We start from the raw sequence: 27,095 nt of genomic DNA, 5'->3' as shown, positions 1-27,095 counted from the left end.
CTTTCTATGTTAGAAAAGGGACATTCAAAAGAACCTTCACTCCCTTACTATTTGGGTTTACTGAAAAACGGAAAGGATTTTAGGTGAACTAATATTAAAAAAACAGTAAAAACTGGTGAAAAGATTGAGGACTTTTACAATGTCATTGCATTAAACAAGCAGAAACTGTTATGATGCTACTCCAATTACTCAGATTTGCTAGATGAAAGGTCAGTTTATGAAAAGGAAAAAAAAAAAAAAAATCACAATATTCACAAAGATGTACTCGCTTTAACATGATGTTAACGTAGACCATTGCAGGTTTGGGCTATCTTCTTTGAAGAGAACAATCTGATAAAACTCTTCTATTAAAAAGGAAGAGAAACCATATCAGAGAAGCTCATCCATCATTTTTTCTTTTTCTTCTTGTCAGATGTTAACAACTTTTGTTTTACTTCTGCTTCTGGAAGAGCGCCAAGCTTTTTGCCTTTTGCTTTCTTTAATTTTTCTTTAATGGCATTCACATCAATCTTGGTGGAAGTGGGCTCTGAAAATATAACATACAGTTCTTCGGTTAGTACTATAATACAATTCAGGTGGTCATACACAAAATCACCTTTTTTTAATTTTATATACGATCCTATCAATAAGCTAGTCGACAAGGAGTCAGAGTGTACACACAAGCAGAAACTTTGATAAAAAAACAAAACAAAAAACATAGCAAGAATTTCCCTATTCTATTGCAATTCCTTCAATCTTATGATCATAATTATACTGAAATATGCAAATTTGCACCAACACAATTTTTATATCGCCATCTTAAGACTTAGCAGACCTGAAATGCTGATTTTATAGACTATCACAATTATAAATGTGCTAATGGATGGAAAATGCCAGCATTTTTCACAAGAATGTTTGTTGTTAAAACTCCCTGCTATGTGTATTCCACAATTCAACAGATGTTGTAACTCCTAGAAACCATATTTCAATCTTTCCATTTATTTCTTTATCCTAACACCAAAGCTCGCAGTAAAAATTTCACAGTACTCTATAACATACCAACAAAATTATGTTAATGTAACTGTACGTGTTTTCTGTTAACGCGCAGAAGAGAGATAATTTCTTTTGGAAGATTGTGAACGCTCCATATAACCAGATTTATACTGCAGAGTCCTTTCAGAATCCGCTTTCTTAAAGCGGAGTTCCAATTAAAAAAAAAAAAGAAAAAGAAAAGTCAGCAGCTACAAATACTGTAGCTGCTGACTTTTAATAATCGGACACTTACCTGTCCCACAGTCCAGCGATGCGGGGGAACGAAGCCCCGCTCGTCTCCCCCTCCTCTCTGCAGCGCCGTCATTGTCACTGTGGGCGCCCAGCTGTGGCTCCACAGCCGGGCACGCACTGCACATGCGCGCTGTGACTGGCCAGGCAATCATCTGGGACCTGTGACGTGTCCCAGATGATTGTCGAGAGGGAGAGGTGATCTTTCTTCCCTGCGGCGCGTGTGCGACAGGAGGAAGTGGGAGCTGGAACCCTCTTAAAAAAAAAAAAAAAAAGATATGCCAAATGTGGCATGTCAGGGGGTCACCTTCCCTTAAAGTTCCATTTTTGGGTGGAACTCCGCTTTAAGTATAAAAGCTTTAAGTATACTAAAGAAAAGCAGTATACACTATGCTGTCAGTCATATTGTTAACAGTAAAGCTACCATGGCTCCTATTACCTTTCTGGGGCTCTATTACTGGTTTCTCCTCTGGTGGGATAAATGCTTTGTTTCTCTCTTCCTGACGTTTAGACACAGCTGCTGCTTGTTTGGTCTGGAGGTCGAAAAATAAAAGAAAACATTTTAGATTAAAAAGTATTGAGGCAATACAGTTAACTGGCATGCTATTACATTTGGAGCAGAGATTTTCTTTAAAAATACAATACACAAAACATACAGTTATATGTTTTAAAAGTACAATAATAGACATTACTCTTATATCGTCCAGTTTCTTTTTCCTCTTCTGACTTTTTCTCAGGAAGTACTCTCCACTTTCCAGATCCTTGTCAATCTATAAAAGCCAAACAGGAAATAGTGTAAATGGATTCAAATGTCAAACACATATTTATAGAAGTGACATATATGCTACCATGTTAGAATAGTTGGTACAGCATTCTCTCACAGACAGTCATTAGCTAATTTCTCACACTGCAGGGATAGTTATTTTTCTACTACTTATTTCTGTATCCTACCACTAGTGTCGCATGCTGTTTGGATTTAACTGGACAAAGACTGAAATTTCTAAATTCCAGTGCTGTAAAACAAACCTCTGTTAAGAAAACAAGAAACATAGGCAAGAAATGGTGGTCGATCTGTGAAAAGCACTGGCAATAAAATGCCACTATATATGGGAGTCTTGTAAGGCATTCTTCAGTGCTGGCTGAGACCCCGAACCAGTGGTCAGAAATCTGCGGCATGCACGCCAAAGCTGGCGTGTGTACCACTCTCCAATGGCATGCAGGATCCTACAGGAGCTTCGTTTGTTTACACAGGAAGTGCTGCAATCTTCCTGTGTAATCCCTTTATGAATGAATGCTACTATTGTAGCTTTCATTCATCAATTAATTTCAAGTAAAAACATGAAGGGATAGGGGCAATTGGGATCCATCACTCCTCCTTCATAAGGTGTGTGGCTGGCCTGATCCTCCATGTCCTTTTACCCTACCTCTTCTACTCTGAGCCGCTGGCATGAGTAGGCATCATGGTGGCACAGACATAGTTCCGTTGTCTCCAAAACCATGTGCAAGGCCACCACTGATAATTTTTTTTTCTGCACTAACATCAATCCTGAGGTATTCTGCTGCACAAACACCAATGTTGGGGGTTGTTATTGCAGTCACTGACACAGACATTAGGCGTCCTTTACACATATAATTTTGTTGTTCAATTATTAGCCGAAACCGAAAATGGCAGTTTAAAAAAAAAAAAAAAATGTATACATAATTGTATTACTGTATCGTTGACTTTTTAATTTAAATGATTATGAATTTATTGGTCGGCCATATCGGCACCTTTAGCGCAAGAAAAGCTCAAGAAAAATGGATCCTCTTAAATTCTATGCATGTCTTCAGACTGGTCCATTGCGCTTACGTTGTGGTGGTAAAAATCTTGCTTGCTGTATTTTTGGTTAGTTAAAAAAAAAAAAAAAATGCACCAAAAATGCACCTCCCCGTTCAAATGCATTGAATTGAAAATGCAGCAAGAACGCATCAATGCACCCAGGTTACGTTTTTTTTATGCCATTTTTGACTCACATGATCTATAAAAAACACACAATAAGCATGATAAAATCACGTGCGTTTTTGGCGCCATCATCGCCACCTTTTTTCTCTATCGGCAAAACGTTGATAACCCAATTTTTGGCCGAAATTTCGGTGCATCGCTAATTATTACTGTGGTTTTACTTACAGTTTACTAACTGAATATTCATTTTCATCATTGAAAGTGTGAAGTAGGCATTTTGTTCTATAGATCTGGCACTCATTTTCCTAAAAAAAACTTTTTTCGGTACACTAGGCTTAAAAGACCTAACTGACCTAGACTATGACCGATCACAGCAATTAGTGAAGAAAAAAGAAAAAGAAAAAAAAAAAAAACGCCCTACTTTTTTTTATTACAAATTTTGCTTTATTTACCCATTGACAAAAGTACCATACCTGGCTATCTGGCTGTGGTGGTGGGAATGGTGTATATTCTTTCTTGATTGTCTTTTTCTTCGGTTCTTTCCTCTTGCTCACATTTTTATGTTTAAATGTTGGCAGAAACCTGTCCCAGCTTTTTGTTCTCAGCTCTGGGTCTTTTGCCAACTCTCGCTTGATCATTAATGCCTATAGGATACAGCGTAAAATCATTGAAAAATTAATAAATATTACTTTTCAACCATGATACCACAAAATCCCAGGAGTTAATTCTCTAGTGAAAGTAGATAAGCACAGTACAACCTTTTTTTAGGTTCACATTGGTTTGACATGTCAAAATCGCATCCCAAATTGGCAGCTATTGCCGGCAATAGCACCGTCTGAATCGGTGAGGCGCTGCACCGGATTCCCAAAAGTAGTTCCTGCACTACTTATGGCGACTTTGGGTGCGATTTCAATAGGCATCTGTGCAGGAACCCGTACAGATGTCTGTCCAATCGCCCCCAAAGTTGGACTGCATTGCTGCAGGTTGAACTTGTGCGAGGTTCAGCTGGACATGTTCTCAAAGAGGAAATACAAAACCACCTTTACCTTAATGTTATATATAGGATGGATATTCTTCATGGTGTCCAGAACAACTTTTCTAACCTGTAGGGGTAAAAATAAAAAAAAAATGGAAAAAAATTTATTGCCACTGGAAAAATGCAAGTATTTTGTAAGCTAGAATAAGTCTGATAAGAGGTGATTTCTGTAGCATTGACAAAGTGTGAAGAGACATTTCAGTATCAGAATAACACTGTGGTCTACATAAATAACTTTTTAAACCAATATATGCTAGTAAAGTTATTTAAGCTACTTTTTTTTTTAAACAACCAAAATGTCATACTAACCTGCTCTGTGCAATGGTTTTGCACAGAGCAGCCCTGATCCTCAAACTGCTCTCCTGGCTCCTCCCCCCTTTCAAGTGCCCCCATAACAAGCTGCTTGCTATGGGAGCACTCGTGCGTGCTTATTGACACTCACACACAGTGCAGCTCAGCCCCACCTTTCTCTCCTCCTCACAGGCTGTGATTGACTCCCATTGGTTCCTGCTTCTGCCCCCATGTGAGGAGAGAGCAGCTGCTCTCGGGCACAGTGCAGGATCTAGATCGGGCTCAGGCAAGTATTTGGGGGAGCTGAACACAGGTTTTTTTACCTTAATAGACAGAATGCATTAAGGTAAAAAAAACCTTCTGCCTTTAGAACCACTTTAAATTATATGCACATACAGGTACCTGCACATACACTCTACTCTCTGTAAGCTTAAGTACTCTGGCTATCCCCAAACCTAGAATGTGCATATTAACTTTTAGCTTCAATGTCAGAGCTCAAACATAACCCTGTTCCTCACAAGAACACTCCTGTATTGGTGAAAGTCTTGATGTTGTTACATTGATAAATGAGAGGCATGCCAGAGCTCTGACTTTTGGCCTGAAAGCTGATATTTGAATACAGACTTTCCTGGAATTTCAAAGCGTTTACTGTCTCATTGGTCCCCAAAGCCCTACTCCCTAAAAGCCATTGTTTCCATGCAATGCACTGATGATGGCTAACAAGCCTAAAACAGCCATATAAAGTTTAAAATAAAATTGACGGCTATATCTCTGCTATAAACGAGCAGTCCTGGATGTACAGTTGGCCAAGGGGAAAAAAAAAGTGGATTTGCATGCCTCTGTGCAGAGCTCAGCGGCTGCGAATTAAAAGTATGGTGCTCACTCCTGTAATGCTGGGGGTGAGCGTCCAATGGCTGGCTTGATCTGGCAACAGGGCAGGATTGAGCCATTCAGAATGTTGCAGAGTTTCTTAGGCAGGCTACAGTGACCTACAGGTATGGCAGATACGTTATTGAGGATTTTTGAAAAACTGCTGATATTACTGTTACTTACAACTTCTTAACTGCATAGCCCGTTTTTGTTTTGTTTTCTATACAAAGATGAACTAAACTTTTCAGCCCACCTCACCATAACCTGTAGGACTTGGGCTTTTTAACTGTCGATTTCAGTGGGTTAAAATTAAAAAAGAAAAAAAACTACAAGTTTACTTTTCTCTTCAAACATTGAATGGCATTTGCCAACCAGCAAAGTATTTTACAATTCTGTAAAACCCATCCTCAGTTCTATTGTTGTAACTCCAGTCTATTAACGCTGCTTTGTCCTAAAGACTAAGGGTCAATGTTTCCGATACTGCAGTTATTCCTCTGGATGTCATTTCTGCTTCCTGATAAGTGCCCAAATTATAAACTGTGTGCTGCCTACATACCAACCAATGCAGTACGATTTTAAGTAAATGAACACACTGTGGATGTAATCGGCGTCAGTCATTTTAGATATACACATTTTTCTGCAGCCACTACAGTTCACTTAATGTGAAATGACAGATGAAAGGGATGATGGGAATGTACTGGTAAGTAAGATTTAAAATACAGTAATTATACTTAGAACAATGGTAAAGTAATCCACTGTCTTTTATGGACACCCATGGTCTAAAGATATTTTCCATTTCCCTGGGGTTCCTTAAGCTGGTCATACATGGATCAAAACTCAGCAGGGACCGGGCGAATTTCAATCCATGTATGGGCTAGTTTGTTGTATACAAGTTGATCTATTAATCAACTTATGTATAAACAGCCTGTTGGGTTTTTCCCATAAATGAGTTCCGCCGGCTATAGCCAGCAACACTGATCATTGCAAAGGTTCCCTGCCGGCAGAATACAATAGCTCAGCGGGAGTGGAATCAAATGTGTGGATGGGAAAATGTGATTTTATTTTATTCAACCTGCTGGTTGAACAAAAAAAAGAAAAAAAAAAAGAAAAAAAAAAAAAAAAAAAACTTCCTTTCCAAGATTACACTATGAATACATTACCTAAAAGAGCAATATGGAATTACTCATACACATTCATAAGAATAATACTTGTGAAAATATAAAGCATTTTTTCTATTACCTCTTTAAGGCCATTAAAGGGTCCAAGAGCAGATACTGTATTTCCCTGAACCATTATGTAACAGTCTGTGAGAAGCTCCAGGGCCTGAAAAGAATTATACAATAAATAGATAGACATTCTTTTCAAAACAATATTTCTAGAGCAGAGATGAAAGTTCTATAAAATACCTTCAGAGTAGATCCCTTAGGTCCCAAAAGCCGTTGTCTCCTTTTAATAAACCTTTCCCTATTTCGAACTAACGTGCCAATTTTAATAATGTCACAGGCCATGTCGTCTTGGAGAATCCTTACAGCCTGAGGGAAAGAAAGGTGAAATAACATTTATCAATCATTTTTTTTCTCATGTGGCAAACAAAATCACAGATAACTGGATCAGGTAACATTAATAGTAACGCCTATATAATGGGTAATCAAAAGTGAAGATTAGGATTTTGTGACAGTATATTCTGAGACAACTGCATTTAAAAATACATCTTTAAAGAACAGAAAAAAAAAAAAGAAAAAACATTACAAACAACCATCAAATCAAGCTCAAACACATAACTAGTATGGCTAATTGTAGTCCAAGTATAAATAAAGGACACAAAAAGGGTGAAACATGCATATCATGTGTTTTCTTCAGTTACACAGATTAAAGCTGATTTCTATGTTTCCTGTCACTTTAAATAATTAGTTTGGACCAAGCTGCTCCAACGGAACTATTTTGTTCACTAAATGCTGCTGTGTCTCCAAGCACTGTATGTACTGCTTCAGGTACACACAGTGCTGGGTTCCGGCTTCCCATCTCACACCTGAAACAATGTAGACTCGGTCTGAGCCACACAATCATTCATAGGCAGCTTTGGATTCTGTGAATCTATGTATGAAGCAATTATTGTGGTGTTACTGAAAGTAGTGAAGGCTCCGACAGTAGCAACTTCTTGTAGACCAATTTCTCTGTTGACGACGGATCTTAAAGTGTTTGTTACCCTAAGAATAAAAAAACAAACACGCAGATCCTGTTTCCTTAAAGCATGAATAACAGCACAGTGCTTGTGCTGTGTAACTTGGCCCCTTCTATCACCCAAAAAACCTGGCTGATCCTGCCTGGCTGTACCCTCCCCCTGTATACTGACCACGGTTTATCAAGGCTGCTGAGCCCAGACACCGTGGTCAGTTTAGGTGCCTCCTTCATCTCTGGAGGGAAGGGGGGGTGTTTCTCCATCAACCTTGATTGTTCAAATCTGTTTTTTTTTGTTTGTTTGTTTTTTTCGTTCAGCCCGCTGTCTGAAAAAGAAAAAAAAAGAAAAAAAAAGAAAACAAGGAATACATAGCTAAACACTGCTTACATCTAAAACTAATCCCAAGACAAACTCATAAGTGCAGGGTCACAAATGACAATGAAAAACATCCCTTTCCTTACACTATCTGAAAAAGGGTTACAATTTTAATTTAAGGCAGAGAAATCACAGATAACAAAATACTCTGAATATCAGGTTTAGGCTACCAAAATGACAGCTGCAGAGGACTCAAAGTAGAACAAATTTTTTAATTTAAGGTTATTAAAAAGACCCTTACATTTTAATCTGGAGCTGCTGTAATTTTTAATGTATAAAAAGGAGGTATTCATTACACTGTTGATGTATGAAATGCCCTCAGAAATATTTTCTGCTTGGTCAGTGACCACACTGACCAATTACTGCTTACTATTGTAGGCATTATTCTGAGACACAGCCTCCTGGGCTGTGTACTGAGAGGTACATCGGCAAACATGTAAGTGGCAGAGGGTGTTCAGTGGTAACATATTCATTTTTGTATGCAAAGCGGAATTGCCCTTTAAACGAGTTGCTAGCAGGCTTCAGTAAGCACAACCTGAAGTTGAAAGTCTACAGGCAACATTAAAGCAACAGCCAGTACTCTGCGTTTACCCTTTTAACAGCACCTCCAGGCAGACCTTTGATGGGGTTTTACTGGGGGTGGACTCTCAGCACATAGGCTGCTCTGGACGCATATGTGCGGTGGCTGGGCATTAAAGCCCACCCCCCTTGTCACTGCATATATACATTACACGGTTGTCAAGAGGTCAACATTTCCAAATTGGGGTTTCATTAACCACTTAAAGACCGTCCACCGCATATATACTGTGGCAGGGCAGCTCTATTGCGCGACCTGTACGTCATTTCATGCCACCCTCCACAGAGAAGCAGAACGGGGATCTGCCTATGTAAACAAGGCAGATCCCCATTCTGACAGGGAAGTACACTGCGATCTTCTGTTCCTTGTAAGCAGGAACACAGATCTCTGTGTTCTTCCTGTCAGTCCATCCCCCACTGTGTTAGAAAACACTCAGAGAACACACTTAACCCTTTGATGGCCCCCTGATTTTAACCCCTTCCCTGCCAGTGAAATTTATAAAATACCAGTGCATTTGTTTAGCACTGATCAATGTATTGGTGTCACTGGTCCCCAAAAAGTGTCACTTCATGTCAGATTTGTCCGCCGCAATGTCGCAGTCCCCCTAAAAGCTATAACTTTTGCACAAACCATCAATCAATATATACTCATTGGGATTTTTTTTTCCCCCAAAACATGAAGAATACATATTGGCCTAAAATGACGAAGAAATTAGAATTTTTGGATATGTATTATAGCAGAAAGTAAAAAATATGTTTTTTTTTTTTTTTTTTCAAAATTGTCGGCTTTTTTTTGTTTATATCGCAAAAAATAACTGCAGTTTTGATCAAATACCACCAAAAGAAAGCTCTATTTGTGTGAAAAAAAAGGACATTTTATTTGAGTACAGCATTGCACGACCCCACAATTGTTAAAGTAACGCAGTGCCCCATCGCAAAAAATGGCCTGGCCCGGGGCTGAAGTGGTTAAATATTTCAAGAAAGCTGCTGGAAGCTTCACAAAAGCTTGCCAAAAAGCTTGATGTTCACACCACTGTTATACAAGTGGAAGCCTGTGTGAAGTAGACCTAAAAGACATTTTATTTTTTAACCACTTACCGACCAGCCGCCATCATTATACTGTAGCAGGTCGGCACAATCACGCGAACCGTCGTAGCTGTACGTCGGTCCCTTTAAGTGGGACAGCAGGCACGCGCGCCAGCTGCACAGCAGGGGTGCCGATGCTCATGACCGGCGGTCGCGATGACCGCCAGCCACGAGTGATCGCGGGTACAAGAGGCAGAAGAGGGACGTGTGTGTGTAAACACACACATCCCAGCTCTGTTAGGAAAGGGAGATTGTGAGTTCCTACGAGCTGGGAACCACGATCTTTCATCTCCTATAGTCAGTCCCATCCCCCACAAATAGAACACACACATAGGGAACACAGTTAACACCTTGATCGCCCCTAGTGTTAACCCCTTACCTGCCAGTGACATTTATACGGTAATCAGTGCATTTTTATAGCACTGATCGCTGTACCATTGTCAATCGACCCAAAAATGTGTCAAAAGTGTCTGATGTGTCCGCCATAATGTCGCAGTCTCGGAAAAAAACACAGATTGTCACCATTACTAGTAAAAAAAAAAAAAAAAAATAATAAAAATGCCATAAAAAATCCGCTATTTTGTAGACGCTATAACTTTTGCTCAAACCAATCAATATAAGCTTATTGCGATTTTTACCAAAAATATGTAGAATACATAATCGACCTAAACTGAAGAAAAAATTTGCTTTTTTTTTTTAAGAAAAAAAAAATTGGCTATTACAGCAAAACGTACAAAATATTGTGTTTTTTTCAAAATTGTCGCTCTTTTTTTTTTTGTTTATAGCGCAAAAAATAAAAACCGCAGAGATGAGCAACTACCACCAAAAGAAAGCTCTATTTGTGGGGAAAAAAGGACATCAACTTTATTTGGGTACAGCGTCGCACTACCGCACAATTGTCAGTTAAAGCGACGCAGTGCAGTATCGCAAAAAATGGTCTGGTCATTGAGCAGCCAATATTCCGGGGCTGAAGCGGTTAAATAACACAACACCCCCCCCTTCCAGCTACAAAGCTGAAATCAGAAGGCAATGAGGACTGGGAGGACAAGGCTATCAGCGCTCCTGTCCTCATTTGAGCCAGCGGCCCAAAGATACCATGCATGTGTGGCCTTTTATACGTAAGCCCTACTAAAAAGTCTTTTCCCTGGTGCCTTTCATTAGAAATTTACAAATCAACACAAAAAATGAGAGAGTAAAAGCAAACTCACCTGCTCAAATGGTACACTTCTGGCCAACAGCTTTATCATGTCCCTTGCCCTGATAATAACATAAGGGTCAAATGTCTTTTTGGTAGTGGCAACGGTCATACTGCCTTCAATTAAATCTAATTCTGCTTTCACAAACTGCAAAAAAGAAAACACTGGGAATTAGATATACTGATAATTCCTTCATTACAAAAGTCTTTACTAGAAGACTGTCCCTGCCTATCAGTTGGTAAAGGAAGTATAAAGCTAAAAGACAGTAAGGAAGACTAGTGGCTCTGCTTGAATTCTGATCTTCCCTTTCAGCAAACATAACATGACTAATACCTAGGTTTCTGGTCAAGTAACTGACCACTAGACCTGGAGCATTGGATTTTGCAGCAATATATATAATATATATATTATTTTAAAATGTTCTGTTAATTTTTCTGAAGATTGAGAAGAAACTGTGTCAATGGGGGACATCAACAGCAATAACTCCACTTTTTTTAGTTGAAAGGGGTTGAAATCTGTCAGTTTGTTTTCTTGACTGAATCCCTAAAGTGAAGTTTTCGTTTTTCCATCTTTGAATGGGAAAGAAAATGAGCAGAAATGTTCCATCAGAAAACAAACAGTCTTCATGTCCCCTGGCTCCCGGCAATGACCTTCATCAAGCACCTGACCCCTGCTTCACAGAGATGATGGTCATGTGTGGTAACTTCTTATCCCAAACAGACAGGCGGTGTCAATGACACAGTTAGGGCTGAAGAAAAAAACTGAAATATAAGTACACAGGTAGACTCTTTGTAAATATACAAGCATGAAAACCACTTTCAGAAGAAAGAGTCTTATAAGTCCGATAACAAGGCTTTTTCTCATAACAAACATGCTTGCAGTGCAGCGATTCAGTCAGTAAATATTCTGACAATGACCATTATTTAAAATTGGTCACGTTCATAATAATCTTCTAAAGAACACGAGCTGCTGTCATTCTAAGTTAAGAGGAGAATTTGAATAAAACAAATCATTTAGTTAAATAAATGGATTTTTAAATAATGCTGATATAACTGCAGAAAATACATCTTTACGTCACCTACCAGCAATCCCCTGCACAGCAGAAAACAGACTGTGAATGAAAGGATATACTGTACAGGTGCATCTCAAAAAAAATTGAATATCATCAATAAGTTAATTTATTTCAGTAATTCAATTAAAAAAGTGAAACTCAAATATTATATAAATTCATTACACACAAAGTGATATATTTCAAGCATTTCTTTCTTTTAATTTTGATTATGGCTTACAGCTAGTGAAAACCCAAGATTCAGTATCTCAGAAAATTAGAATATTGTGAAAAAAGTTCAAAATTGTAGACTCATGGTGTCACACTCTAATCAGCCAATTAACTCAAAACACCTGTAAAGGTTTCCTGAGTCTTTATTAAATGGTCTCTCAGTCTAGTTCAGTAGGTTACACAATCATGAGGAAGACTGCTGACTTGACAGTTGCCCAAAAGACAGTCATTGACACACTCCACAAGTAGGGTAAGTCACAAAAGATCATTGCTAAAGAAGCTGACTGTTCAGACTGCTGTATCCAAGCATATAATTGGAAAGTTGAGTAGAAGGAAAAAAGTGTGGTATAAAAAAAAGGTGCACAAGCAACAGGGATAACCGCAGCCTTGAGAGGATTGAAAAAGCAAAGGCTATTCAAGAATTTGGGGGAGATTCACAAGAAGTGGACTACGGCTGGTGTCAGTGCTTCAAGAGCCACCAGTGGTCCAAAGTCCTCTTTTCAGATGAAAGTAAATGTTGCATTTAATTTGGAAATCAAGGTTCCAGAGTCTGGAGGAAAAGTGGAGAGGCACAGAATCCTGGATCATGAGGTCTAGTGTGAAGTTTCCACAGTCAGTGATGATTTGGGGAGCCATGTCATCCGCTGGTATTGGTCCACGGTGTTTTATCAAGTCCAAAGTCAGCGTAGCCCTTTACCAGGAAATTCTAGAGCACTTTCCTGCTTCCCTCTGCTGACCAGCTTTATGGAGATGCTGTTTTCATTTTCAAGCAGGACTTGGCACCTGCACAAACTGCCAAAAGCACCAATACCTGGTTTAATGATCACGGTATCACTGTACTTGATTGGCCAGCAAACTCACCAGACCTAAACCCCATAGAGAATCTGTGGGGTTTTGACAAGAGGAAGATGAGAGACAACAGACTCAACAATGCAGATGAGCTGAAGGCCGATATCAAAGCCACCTGGGCTTCCATAACACCTCAGCAGTGCCACAGGCTGATTGCCTACATGCCACGCCACATTGATGCAGTCATTCATACAAAAGAAGCCCTGACCAAGTATTGAATGCATAATATACTGTACATTGGCATACTTTTCAGTAAGCAAATATTTCTGTATTTAAAATCCCTTATTGTATTGGTCCTATGTAATATTCTAATTTTCTGATATACTGAATTTGGGGTTTTCACTAGCTGTAAGCCAGAATTATACAAATTAAAAGAAAGAAATGCTTGAAATATATCACTCTGTGTGTAATGAATCTATAGAATACATGAGCTTCACTTTCTGAATTGAATTACTGAAATAAATTAACTTTTTGATCATATTCAAATTGTTTGAGATGCGCCTGTATATTAATCAAGAGTCTATTATCTCTGCCCAATGTCAAATACTTTGTCACCTGGAGCAATGGCAGATGTGTAAAGCAGCTTACAGGAGGCAGGAAACCTCATTAAATATTCAATGTGGCTATGCTAACTGATCATCTAATGAGCAGGCGGGTAATGATGAATAGTAGTGCATCAGGGGTGTATGAATCACAAAACTATTTGGACCATTACATTGGCAATGCACACAAACTGTATGTATCCCCTGTGTATTTAGCAGTGTTGCTGGAGTTCCACATATTTGCTGCCAAACACAAATGTCTTTATCTGCAAATTATTATGACTAGTAAAAGTTACTTACACTTTCCGCCAAAGCTTTCTGCACTAATGGCCAGCACTCCTTCAGATAAGCTTCTCTATATTTAGGAAACAAAGTGGCAAAGCTGCTCTCCTCCAACAATCCTTTAGGGTTATGCTCTCTAGTGAAAGGCTCTTCTTTCCAGCCATCTGGAACTGTGAGAAGTTCAGATTCATCTATAGCTGTATAAAGCCAAGAAATACACTGTTATTATCAAACTCACGTGTACCCTACTTATACAGAAACTGTATATAATTATTCAGAATTTTAAAACATGTTTATTGGATATCCTCTTATTTATAGAGCTGCGCCCCAGCATTTGATATATACCCTTGTACAGAAAATCCCTCTTGTATTGAATCACATTGTCTCCCTTTATATTGTAAAGCACTGTGCAAACTCTTGTTGGCGCTCTAAAAATCCTGTATTATAATAAGTACATTATTCAAAAAATGGTGAACATATGTTTTTAAGGTGCATCCTACATTGCGCGCGCCTGCCCCCCCCCCGAAATCAGTGCCCTCTGTGTTCGCCTTTCACATCCTTCTCCTCCCCCCCCCCCCACACACTCACACAGCACTCACTATGTAGGTTAGCACTCTCCAACCTGACAGCGTGTGTGCAGCAGAGCAGGGAGCAGGAGGCAGCACAGTATTGGGGAGCTGCCAGAGTTACATTTTCACATTAACAAGCTGGCAATTGGCTGCTGGGACGCCAGCAATCATCTGCTTTTTAATTGAAAAGGTTAATTGAGGCAGCTCTTGCCCTCCATCCAGGATGGTGTTGCCTCCCACTCTACTGTAAAGAGGAGATCAGCGGAGGCTAGGGGGAAGCAGGGTCGTGTTCACGATCTACCTGTTGGCTGCCCACGTTCGACAGGTAGATCGCTATCAACAGCTTGACGACCACCGCATTAAAGAGTAAGTATGCTTTTAGAGATAATGCGTACAGCGAACACTACACTAGCAGCCCCAAAGCATGCAAGCATCATAATACAAGCAATGTCATTAATCAGAAGGACTGTGTGACCACGCTGACCAATTAGAATCACTTATGAGCTGCATTCTTCCGGGACAGCTTTACAGAAGCAGTAAGAGATTCTCATTGGTCAGTGTGGCCATAAAACCGTGCTGACCAATGACTACTCACCCTTGTGACCATCATGATGCTTATAGGCTCCAGAGCTGCTAGTTCGGCTTCAATGTGCCCAGGAGAAACAGATGCAGCTTCCAGCCCCACTGTAGGCAGCCTATCAAAGTCTAAGGCTGGATGTGGCTAAATACTGTACTAAGCAGTACCGACATTTAGGGCAATGTCCGTCCAGGGACAAGATTCCAGGATGCAAAAGACCTGCATTTCGGGATCTCTTTCGTGAATGGACAGGGCCCTAAATGCAGGAGCACACAGTACAGCATGACAACCCGTCCTGCCACAACTTACCACAGACTTGGACCGGCTACCTGGTGCTCAATCCTGTACTTGTCCCTTCTAGGCACACTGCACAGCCAAATAGCCCATTGTGCAAGGGGCTTTAACCCTTTCACTGCCAGAGCCAAATTTTGCATTTTTTGCACACGTTTAAAGCGGAGTTCCGCCCATTTTTTTTTTTTTTTTAAGTCAGCAGCTACAAATACTGCAGCAGCTGACTTTTAAAATATGGACACTTACCTGTTCAGGGCGCCCGCTATGTCGGCACCCGAAGCCGCTCTGTCTTGCCGCCGTCATCTTCGGTGAGGGAATGCGGCTTCACTTCCTGGTTCCCTACTGCGCATGCGTGACGCGAGCTGCGCATTCCCACTGTTCCCTGTAGTCACCTGGGACCCGTGTGTCTCCCAGAAGACAGCGGGGGGGGGGGGGGGGGGGGGGGGAGTGGCGTAGATACCCATGGGTGGCTCGGGTATCTATGCCCGGAAGTGGGATCAAAATACCTGTATTAGACAGGTATCTGCTCCCCCCTGAAAGGTGCCAAATGTGACACCAGAGGGGGGGGAGGATTCCGAAAAGCAGAAGTTCCATTTTTGGGTGGAACTCCGCTTTAACAAATAATTTTAGGCCTAAATAATATTACATAAAACCCCCAAAACATTATATATTTTCTGAAAGCAGACACCCTAAAGAGCAAAATAGTGGTAGTTTCAATTTTGTATGTCACAAGATATTAGCGCAAAGGTCTAGGAAACACAAAATTTCAGTAAAAAATAGGATTTTTAAAAACAGCTTACCTGTAAAATCCTTTTCTTTCGAAGGACATCACGGGACACAGAGCCACAGTAATTACTGATGGGTTATATAGGTATCACTGGTGATTGGACACTGGCACACCCTATCAGGAAGTTCAATCCCCTATATAATCCCTCCCCTTGCAGGGATACCTCAGTTTTGTAGCCAAGCAATATAGTGTATTAGAAGAGGGGCGGGACCTGTGTCCCGTGATGTCCTTCGAAAGAAAAGCATTTTACAGGTTAGCTGTTTTAAAAAATCCTATTTTCTTTCTTGAACATCACAGGACACAGAGCCACAGTAATTACTGATGGGATGTCCCAGAGCAATGCTACCTGAGGGGGGGGAACCACGACCAAGTAGGGTGCAATCAGACCTGAGGACCCCGTACCGCTGCCTGCAGCACACTACGCCCAAAGGCGATATCCTCATGCCTTCTCACATCCACCTGATAAAATCTGGTGAATGTATGGACTGAAGACCAGGTTGCGGCCTTACAGATTTGAGCCATAGAGGCCCGGTGATGCACTGCCCAAGAAGCACCAATAGCCCTTGTGGAATGTACCCTGATCTGAAACGGAGGAATCTTCTGTTTCAAACCGTAAGCTTGAATGATCAATTGTCAAATCCATTTAGAAATGGTAGCTTTTGACGCTGCCTGTCCTCTATTGGGACCCTCTGGCAGCACAAACAAAACATCCGTCTTGCGGATCTGAGCAGTTGCCCCGAGATAGGCCTTAACTGTTCTTACTACATCCAACGAATGTAGAGATCTCTCTTCCGGAGAACAGGGATCTGGAAAAAGGAAGGTAGAACAATGTCTTGGTTTAAATGAAAATCAGAAACCACCTTCGGTAAAAAACTAGGATGAGGGGGCAGTACCACTCTATCCTTGTGTATAATCAAATAAGGCGCCTTACAGGAAAGGGCTGCTAATTCCGAAACTCTTCTAGCAGAAGAGATGGCCACCAGAAAAATTTACTTCCTTGTCAACAAGACCAAAGGAATCTGACTTATTGGTTCAAAAGGCTGTTTCTGTAACCCAGCCAGGACCAAGTTTAAGTCCCAGGGGTTTAGGGGCGCTTTAACCGGAGGATTAAGACGCATCACCTCCTGCATAAAGTTTCGGACCAAAGAATGCGAAGCAAGTGGCCGTTGAAATAATACTGATAAAGCCGAGACCTGGCCCTTGATGGTACTCAAGGCCAGCTTCATCTCTAATCCTAATTGTAGAAAATCAAGAATTCTACCTATGACATATTTCCTGGGATGCCAACCTCTGGATTCACACCAGGATACATAAGCTTTCCAGACTCTATGATAAATCATGGAATCTGGCTTCCTTGCATTAATCAAGGTAGATATGACAGGACCTGAAAGCCCACGACTCTTCAGAACGTGGGTCTCAATAGCCAAACCGTCAAATTTAGCGTTTGTAAGGCAGGATGGAACAATGGACCTTGAGATAACAAGTCTGGGCGTACCGGTAGGGTCCACGGGGAACCCGCCGTCATCCTTACTATTTCTACATACCAAGTCCTTCTGGGCCAAGCGGGGGCCACCAGAAGTACCGACTTCCTTTCCTGCCTGATCCTGCAAAGGAGTCGTGGCAGTAGCAGAATAGGCGGGAATGCGTAAATCAGTGAGAACTGATGCCACGGAATCACCAACGCATCCGTCCCGCATGCAAGAGGATCTTTTGTCCTTGCCACAAATCTGTCTATCTTTTTGTTGAATCGGGATGCAAAGAGATCTACATCTGGAACCCCCCATGGCATATGGCCCAAAAGACGTCGGGATGCAGAGACCATTCCCCTGGAAGTAACTGCGACTTAGATAGTCCGCCTGCCAGTTCTCTATTCCCGGAATGAAAACTGCCGATATGCATGGCACATGCATCTCTGCCCATACTAAGATCTGGTTCACCTCCTTCTGAGCAGCTCGGCTCTGGGTGCCTCCCTGATGATTGACATAAGCCACTGCTGTGCATTGTCGGACTGGATCCTGACCGGACAACCCTGTAGCCTGATAGTCCAGGCTTTTAGGGCTAGATATATCGCCCGGATCTCCAGAATGTTGATGGGCAAGGTCCCTCTCGGTCTTGGGACCATAGCCCCTGGATTGCAGACTGTTCCAGAACTGCTCGCCAACCTGACAGACTGGCATCTGTTGTTACCACCATCCAGGTAACCGGTAGAAAGGATTTCCCCTTCTGCAGGTTTTCGGGTATGAGCCACCAATTGAGACTCTGACGCACCACATGCGACAGGTGCATCGGAAGTCTAATGCCTGAACCTTCTTGTTCCAGGTCGACAGATACTGTGTTGCAGCATTCTTGAATGAAACTGAGCATAGGAACTGCTTCGAATGAGGACACCATCTTCCCTAGTAGCCTCGTACAAAGGCGGACAGAGGGACCCTTCTTGGTCCTGACTGCCAGAATCAGCTCCCCTTAAAGCAGCGATCTTTGCTTGGGGTAGAAATATTTTCTCCTGGCTTGTATCTATAATCAGACCTAAATACTCCAGTCTTCTTACTGGTTTTAGGAAAGACTTTTCTAGGTTGAGGATCCAACCCAGGTGTTCTAGATACCTGACTGTGGTCCTCAAGTTTCCATTCAAAGAGGCTACCGGACCGGTCTATCAAGAGCAGGTTGTCTAGGTATGCTATGACAGCTATACCCTGAGCCCTTAATCTGGCCAGAGGAGGAGCCAAGATCTTTGTGAACACTCGAGGTGCAGTGCTATCCGAAAGGCAGAGCCACAAACTGGAAATGGCGCCCTCCTACCTCGAAGCGCAGAAACTTCTGATGAGCAGGAAAAATGGGCACATGCAGATATCCATCTCTGATGTCTATCGATGCCAGAAATTCTCCTCCCTGCAGGGTGGGAACTACTGTCCGAATTGATTCCATGTGGAAGGACTGAATCTTTAAGAATCGGTTCAGATCCCTTAATCCAGAATGGGTCTGACATCCCCATTTGGCTTTTGGACCGTAAAAGGTTGGAATAGAAGCCCAATCCTGGTCCTTTGTGGGAACCATCATAATGACCTCCTGCGACAAAAGTCGCTCTAACGCTAGAAGGAGCAACTGCTTCCTTTCTGGGTCTCTGGGAACACCTGATCTGAGGAACCGAGGAGAGGGAAAATTCCTGAAACTCCAGCTTGTACCCTAAGGTTACCGTGGAGATTACCCATCTGTCCTGGAAATCCTCCTGCCAGAGCCCTGAGAACTGTCGCAGTCTTCCCCCACTCGAGTGAGCGGGGGCACCCCCTCATGCAGAGGTCTTAGTGCTTTGCCTAGTAGGCTTCTTCCCCCAGGACTTCTTTTTGTCCCTGGGGTTGACTCTTGTCTCTGGACCCAGATGGAGGAGGCTGTTGAGACTGCCTGGAGGCTGAAGCCCCCGGCGCTGGGAAAGAGTCCCGTTGAAAGAGGGGAAGGTAAGAGAGTGCTTTTCCCACGAGAATTCTCTTGATATAGTTATCCAAGTCCTCTCCAAACAACCTTTCACCACGAAATGGAAACCCCGCCAGAGTTTCTTACATGGTGCATCGGCTGACCAATTTTTCAACCATAGGATTCTACGTATATGCACTAACCCCAGTGAAAGCCGAGAGGTTTGCACGATAGAATCTCTAATGGGCGACAACAACTGCAGGTTGGGCCACAGAACCTGCTAAGGAGAAAACATCCTTTAATAGGAATTCCATCTTTTTATCTACAGCATCCCTGAGCATCTGCAGCATTGTCTACAGGACAAGTCAGACTATTATTTACGGAGGAAATGGCGGCATCAATGGCCGGTATTCCCCACATTTTAATAAACTTTTCTTCAATCGGATAAAGTGTTGAAAACTTTCTCGGCAGAAAAAAACGTTTGTCTGGGTGATCCCACTCAGAATAAATGAGCTTTTCAAGTAAATTATGAACAGGAAAAGCCTGTGCTGCTTGGAAAGGTTTCAGTGACCCCAAAGCAGAAGAGGATTCTTTAACAGTTTTAGGTTGGGCAACTTAAATGTGGAGGCGGACCAATCCAGTAAGGATCTGCACTAAGACTTTCTCCTCTTGGGAAGTCGCAGAGGGTCCCTCTCCACCTGATTCCTCCGAAGAGGAATCATCTGTCCCATCCCGATCCTCTGAAGGGGATTCGTTTCCCTTATCCCAGAGCTCCTCTTCCTGAGGGTCTTAGGGAACAGAGGAAGGCCTAGTACGTTTTCTTCCACTGAGTGAAGCTGTAATCACGGCCATTAATCTTTCCTCTAAACCATTAATGGTTGAGGAAAAAACCTCTTGTTTAATATATACAGGGGCTGAAGTGCCAGAAGCAGGTATAGCCCCTGACCCCGATGGCTCTCCCTGGCTAGCCGTCCCTGGCCCTTCAGGGGGGAGGATGCTGCAGACAGGGGGCCCTCAGAACCTGAACGAGATCACCTAGTGTCTTTGGCTCTTGGGGTGCTTGAACCTCTTCTACCCATAGTGCAAAGCAACAAGGTGTGAGGTATACAAATGAACACTGCCTGCTGAGCGATGCAGTCCGACTAAAAGCCTTGCTACCCAATGCTCAGTCTGGTGTTACTTCAGTAAATGCTGCCTAGGAGAATGCCTGTGTCCCACTTTACATGCGACCATCAGCTCTGTGTCTCTCCAAAGGCTGTGTGCACCTGTACAGAGTGCCTTTAATCTCCTGCAGCTGGCCTGAGTGGGAGTCTAAGCAGCTGTGCTGACGTCCCGCCCCCCCCCCCCCCCCCTCAAATTTCGAAAAAACGAGCGCTTCCCGCGCTGGCCGACTCTCCTGAAATACTATGGAGGGAGGCTGGGGGAGGGGGAGGAGGGAGAGAGGCTGGTAGTAAAGAGCCTGCCTAAAAACCGGCAATGCCGGTAATGGCGGCCGAGGCAGCGGAGCCCGAGCGGTATAACCGCTTTCTAGACCCCTGTGGCCTCCCTCTAGCCTGGGGGGGAACATTCATGCATGAGAAATTCCCCCATCCATCCTACCTTGGAGCCGGCCTGAGACGCTGAAGCTTGCAGCATGAACACTTGAGACAGACGTCAGCATGTGAAGGTTTGTGCTCTTGGCAGCCCCCGGTGGTCACAACAGGCATAGCATGCATTTTCCTTTAAAGGAGAAACCTACTAGAATTAGAAAATTCTGTGGAATCTCCTCTTACCTTATCCAGCCGTAGGGTTCAGTTTACACAGACCCAATCTTCACCTTTCGCGGTGGGCTCCATTTGAAAAAACTGTCAGAGACTGGGGCCCCCTACGAATAGGGGGATCCTGCAGTTCTGGCCCTGTAAAGCACCCAGCCAGAAATTAGGAGGTTTAAAGCCATTTTCTGATCTGCGGGGTCCAGCTCTCTAAAAAGAGAAGCGTTACAGGTAAAACCTTGTTTCTTCGGACACGAGGCCCGGGTACCATCCAATTCGGCCTAGAAAGGACACTTTGAAAGGATCCGGTCTGCCTGGCTTGCCCCAGTATAGGATATTCCCTTTGGAGCTCAGCACAATTTTTTTATATAGTATAAAAGATGAGATGGCACTAAGTAAATAAGATACCCAACATGTTCAACCTTAAATTTGCGTGCGCCCGTGAAATTCTGACACGTCAGTACCCTATATTTTTCATAGGGAACGCTTTAAAAGCTCCCTATTATAGCTGCACGATTCTGGCCAAAATGAGAATCACGATTTTTTTGCTTAGAATAAAAAGATCACGATTTTCGCGACATAAAATCTTTCACATTATACAAAAAAATAAAAAAATGGGTTAACTTTACTGGTTAGATTTTTCCAAGTATTTCCAAAAAAATTGCATTTGAAAGACAGCTGCGCAAATACAGTGTGACATAAAATATTGCAACAACCACCATTTTATTCTCTAGGGTGTCTACTAAAAAAAAATATGTTTGGGGGTTCTAAGTAATTTTCTAGCAAAAAAAAAATGATTTTAACTTGAAACCAACAAATATCAGAAAAAGGTTTAGTGTTTAAGTGGTTAAACTTTTTTCACTTACACAGGAAGTCTATTCCATTGACAAATTGTTACAATGTTTATACCTAAGTTCAACTGATAAAGAATGTTTTGTTTCTTGGCAGACTGCCCGGTTTTTCTCTTCCTTTCTTTTGAGGGCTGTGGCTTCAGAAGAGCAGAGAGAATTCTTTGCATAGAAAGAATTGTGAAACCCTTTAGTCAAGATTGCGATAACGATTCTTGACGATTACTTGTGCAGCTCTACTCCCTATAAGTCATCAGTTTAGCGCTCAGCAATATGGAGGTGGTCTGGTGCTAGAAATGTTGCTCTCACTCCAGCGTGTGCAGCAATATATAACGTGTATCGCAATTGAGGTTTTCATGCATAGGCATCCCTGAAGTGTGCATTTACATTCATATGTGCGTATAAGTGGAGGTGCCTCAAAAAATTGGGGGGGGGGGGTGATTTTATGTGCTTAGGTATAACTTAAATTTTTTACAATTTAAAGAGCTTTCTTTTCCATCACATAGGGAGAAAAAAGTCCCCTATGTGATGAGTTTTTGGTGACAGGTCGCCTTTATAAAAGGATAAGTTCACCTTTTCATAACATGTTAAACCCATAATTGGGGTGTAACATGTTATTAATAAACTGGCCCATGAACCCTGCTGTGATAGCAGACTGGGGATCTTATTCACAGTCCTCTGTGAATACGGCTGTCGGCTTGGAGTTTTCAATGAAGTACCAAAGCGCTGTAAGAGTTGTGGTAGTTCATTGAGTCTTCCTGTCAGAATTAATTGACTTTCTTGTACAGAGCACGAGCAAGCCAATACACTGACAGAGCTGCAGGAGACCTGCATGGCACCAGCGATCTGCTGATCACTGGTACAATGGTTTACAGGCTCCTGCAACAAAAATAATAAAATGCACATTTTTTTTTACCTGCATATATTTTTAAAGTTAAGTTATCCTTTAATGAGACATCAGAAGTCTAAAAGACCCTGGATGTCACCCCTGTGCTCCACTGAATGTAATGCAGTGCAGATCGCTCTGCATTATATTCTTTCCTGGCCACACTGGGCAGGGAAACTGACAAGGGAACCCGGTGTTCTGACAAAACAGCCAACTCACCAAAAAATCTCCAACCATGTCACTTCCGGTGACTCTAGCAGCAGTAATTGCAGATTTCGACAACGTTGCTGTTTTCACAGAACACCGGCAGCGTATACACTATGGTACACAATATAATGAGTGGACATTGTTAGCTCTTAGTAGAGCTGCACAATTCTGGCTAAAATGAGAATCACGATTTTTTTGCTTAGAAGATAGATCATGATTCTCTCACGATTCTCATGGCGTAACATCATCTTTCACATTAAAACACAAAAATTGGGCTAACTTTACTGTTTTTTTTTTATTCCATGAAGTGTATTTTTTTCCCAAAAAAATGCATTTAAAAGACCACTGGACAAATACAGTATGACATAAAATATTGCAGCAATTGCCATTTTATTCCCTAGGGTCTCTGCTAAAATATATATATATATATATATAATGTTTGGGGGTTCCAAGTAATTTTCTAGCAAAAAATATTGATTTTAACTTAAGAAAGAAGTGTCAGAAAAAGATTTAGACTTTAAGTGGTTAAACTTCCTGCATTTACAGGTTGCTGAAAACTTGGCAGACTGCCTTTATTTACACAGAAGTTCTATCCCTTTGATTTAAGAAGGAAGCTTAGTTACAATGTTTCAAGTTAAAAGACTTGGCAGACTGCCCGGTTGCTTTCTTTTGACAGCTGAGTGAGCAGATAAAGTCTCTCCACTTGTTTATATGAAAGAATCGGCAACCTCTGCAGGAGAGATCATCAGCGGAGGTGAATCGAAATCACGATTTTTTTAACGATTAATTGTGCAGCTCTAGAACTCTAGCTCCTAGTAACCAACAACATGGCCACCTCCAAAACGGCGACAATTTTTTTACTCCTTAGCTGGTGTACTGTCAAAACAGCCAACTCGTTTTGTACTATAGTGTTTATGCTGCCGGTGTTCTGTGCAAACAGCCAAGCCGTCGAAAATCTGCAATCACTGCTGCTGGAGAGTCATCGGGAGTAACATGGTTAGAGATTTTGGCAAGTTAGCCGTTTTGGCAGAATACCAGAAGTGTGACCCCTCAGCTCCCTCCCTGCTACCTGGCAGCACCTGCTATGCCAGGTCCAGGGCCCGCAGAAGGGCAAGCGTAGCCCAGGATACATGGTGGGGGTGCAAATTACGGGGGGGGGGGGGGTGGAAGCAATCGGGCAGCAGAGCAGGAATGTTTCCATCTGACAGGCAGGACCCAACTTGTCAGATATACACACTATATACACTACTGGTGGCTGCAGCCACTGGGATCATGTGTTAACCCCCTTCCCCCGTGTCAGGTCAATACAACAAAATCAAGGCAACCAAGCTGGGATCAGCACTGTTCAGCCAATCAAAGGAAACACTATATTTTTTAAATGTCATCCGTGCGCCTTGTATTGATTCATAGAAAACACAGCTCCCTGTGAATAGCGGAGCAGCACTCAGCCACACTCCAGGAATAGGAAGTTCCCACTCTGCTGTCAGAACACAGTGCTGAGGCTACATACAGACCATACATGATCTCCTATCTATATCTGTTAGTGAAGTGAATAGGTCATTTGGAGCAGTCTGGTCCAAAATTACTATTTAAAGTTACACAAAGCCTGGAGTTGGGCTCTAAAAATAATGGCAGACAGGATGCAGCACAACACCCAGATTATAATGTACAGGGGGCGATGACGGGGTCTCTAGTGGTCAGCTCTATTCCTTCCATGTGTGTATATGAGTGCACTGTGAGGGTTCTCAATACATAAGGATATACTGCACATGGCAGGTCGGTCAGTCACTACAAATGACGCGTATATCTCCAGACAAGGGCTCTGCGCCTCACTCACCAGGCTTGCTTTCTCTCTGTCTCTTTTTACCGGCACCAGACTGTGATTTCTGCTTCTCCTCCGCCATGCTGCCTCTACACACGTGACCTAAACAGCGGCGGCGTAACGCGGAACACCTTCCGCCGCACAGCAGTGACCGTGAGAGATTAGTTCCGCCTCCCTTTCCTCTGATCAGAGGATGGGGGAATGTCCCTGCTTGTGAAAACTCATCAACATAACAATGAATGAATGAAATCAAATTACAATTCATTCTTCCATTTCGGTCTACACATATGTTGTACTGTGAGCGACCTACTGAACAATGATTTTACATGATATCCTCACTATCAGCTAAAGTGGGGGAAAAAGTTGGGGGTGGGGGTACAGTTTTTGGTAGAAGAGATTAGGTCTCATTCACAGCACGTTCGTTGCGTTTTTTTGTAATGCGTTAGCGTGCATTTTACATACGTGTTATGTTTTTGGGTTTTTTTTTGCCTTGCAGCAGGTTGCATTCATGCGTGCACTTGCATATGTTGTGCTGAAAAAGAGTAGTGCATGGCATACTTTTTTTTTAGCGCTGGGCAAATGCAATGCATGCTGCATTGTATTTGCCCAGCGCTAAAAAAACATCCCAACCTGCAAAAACTCATTTCAGGGAGGTGGGTGTGGCTTAAACGGTGCTACATATTGGGCGTGGCTTAAATGGGGTGTGGTTTTATAGAGTCTGAGATGACATACATAGTGCAGAATGTAGTAATGTTAAATAGGAAATATACAGTGCGGAGTGTATGTAGGTGAGTGGTATGTGCAGGATGGTGTCAGTAGTCCCTGACATCTCCCCTTTGAGACAGAGAAGGAGGCTGAGGACATTGATTCCCCAGTCCCTTTCTCAGCATTGAAGATGAATGGACAGGAGACAGCGGCTCCTGTCCATTCATAAATTGAGCCTAGTAACACGCAGGTGTGGCACCCTCTACCAGAAGGTAGGTGCTAGTAAGGGTTGTTTTACTAGGTTTGTTCAGCACAGGCAAAATTAGACAGGCCTATGCTGCAAGCTAGGCCTGTCTGTTTTGATCTGGGGGCTGGGAGTGGTTAGAGTAGCAGTGGGTGTGACCACATGGCTCCAGTTCTGAGGCGCCTCCCCTGCTTCCAGGGAGAATGTTCTGGAAGAGGAGGCTGGGCCTCGAGCTGGAGTGTCAGGCAGCACATGTGGGAGCTCTGACCAATCCTTAACTGGCATTGGCAGGGGGCGGGCCTCCTATATATGCTGAGGTCACATGCTGCTGCGGAGGAGTAGTTGACTGGGTGACGTGAGGAATGGAGTGCTAAACAGCTGCAGGAGCACACCCCCTGGGGGGTGTGGGATTGCAGAAGGAGGCCCGGGGAGAATTGTGAGGGAACATTGCCTCTACACGGTCACTGGCAATGTGGCGAGGAACTCCTGGAGCCGAGGGGCAGGAGAAGCTGTCGGAACATATTGTCTGGGAAAGTTCCTCATCAAGGACTCAGGGCTGGAAGGTCGGGGAGTGTTACCATAGTGGGTGGCTGGAGGAGGTGCCAGGGATTCTGTAAGGGAGCTCTACTTCTACACAGTCATTAGCAGAGTCTTTATCATGCGCATGGTGGATGGTGAAGAGTCCTGGATCAGAGAAGAGACTGTGGGGAGTTGTGTCAAATCAGTGTGGCTGGCTGGCACATGGTTTGCAAGTTGGACTGGCTGGGAGCAGTAGTCCATTTCTTAGAAGATAGACTTTAACCTACTAGGCCTCAGGGGAGAGGTTCTGCAGGCCTAGTAGCAGCGAGTCACCAGAGCCAGTAGAGGGGCTTATTCAGAGTGAGTTCTTCATCGCCATTAGAAAATGTCATTACAAGTTGTGCAGGAGGAAACCAAGTGTGCAAGGAGAAGCAAGTTTGGGCAGGTGGTGAAGAGAACTAAGACCATTACTTTTACACTGTCAAAGGTGATGTTTCTGTCCCTCACACGGTGATGGATGGAGAACTCTTAGTAACAGCAGTCTGCAGGGAGCAACAGTCTGCATGGAGATGCAGAGGGAGTAACAGTCTGCAAGGAGCTGCAGGAGAAGATTTCTACTTCGTCAAGTGTTCACATTCAATCCTCAGGCTCTAAATATGATCAACGTATATTGAAACCTATAAATATGGCAATGATTAATTCTATGGGCATCCCATAT

The 27,095-nt window shown here is 42.7% G+C and overlaps 1 protein-coding gene across 1 annotated transcript; it reads right to left on the bottom strand.

Moving 5' to 3' along the window:
* Window positions 1-214: 214 nt before the first annotated feature.
* KRR1 (KRR1 small subunit processome component homolog) lies at window positions 215-25,067 on the bottom strand. Its single transcript, XM_073620020.1, has 10 exons — window positions 24,925-25,067; window positions 13,782-13,960; window positions 10,824-10,958; window positions 6,806-6,931; window positions 6,639-6,722; window positions 4,249-4,305; window positions 3,676-3,846; window positions 1,953-2,030; window positions 1,700-1,793; window positions 215-526 (listed from the first exon to the last, which is right to left on the bottom strand). Exons 1-10 carry the CDS (start codon window positions 24,989-24,991, stop codon window positions 387-389), a joined length of 1,131 nt encoding a protein of 376 aa, XP_073476121.1. The 5' UTR covers window positions 24,992-25,067; the 3' UTR covers window positions 215-386.
* Window positions 25,068-27,095: the final 2,028 nt, after the last annotated feature.

Source organism: Aquarana catesbeiana, linkage group LG03, assembly GCF_042186555.1.
Source record: "Aquarana catesbeiana isolate 2022-GZ linkage group LG03, ASM4218655v1, whole genome shotgun sequence".
Lineage (NCBI taxonomy): Eukaryota > Metazoa > Chordata > Amphibia > Anura > Ranidae > Aquarana > Aquarana catesbeiana.
The sequence above is the reverse complement of the archived record's forward strand: the minus strand, read 5'-3'. Positions and strand labels throughout refer to the sequence as shown.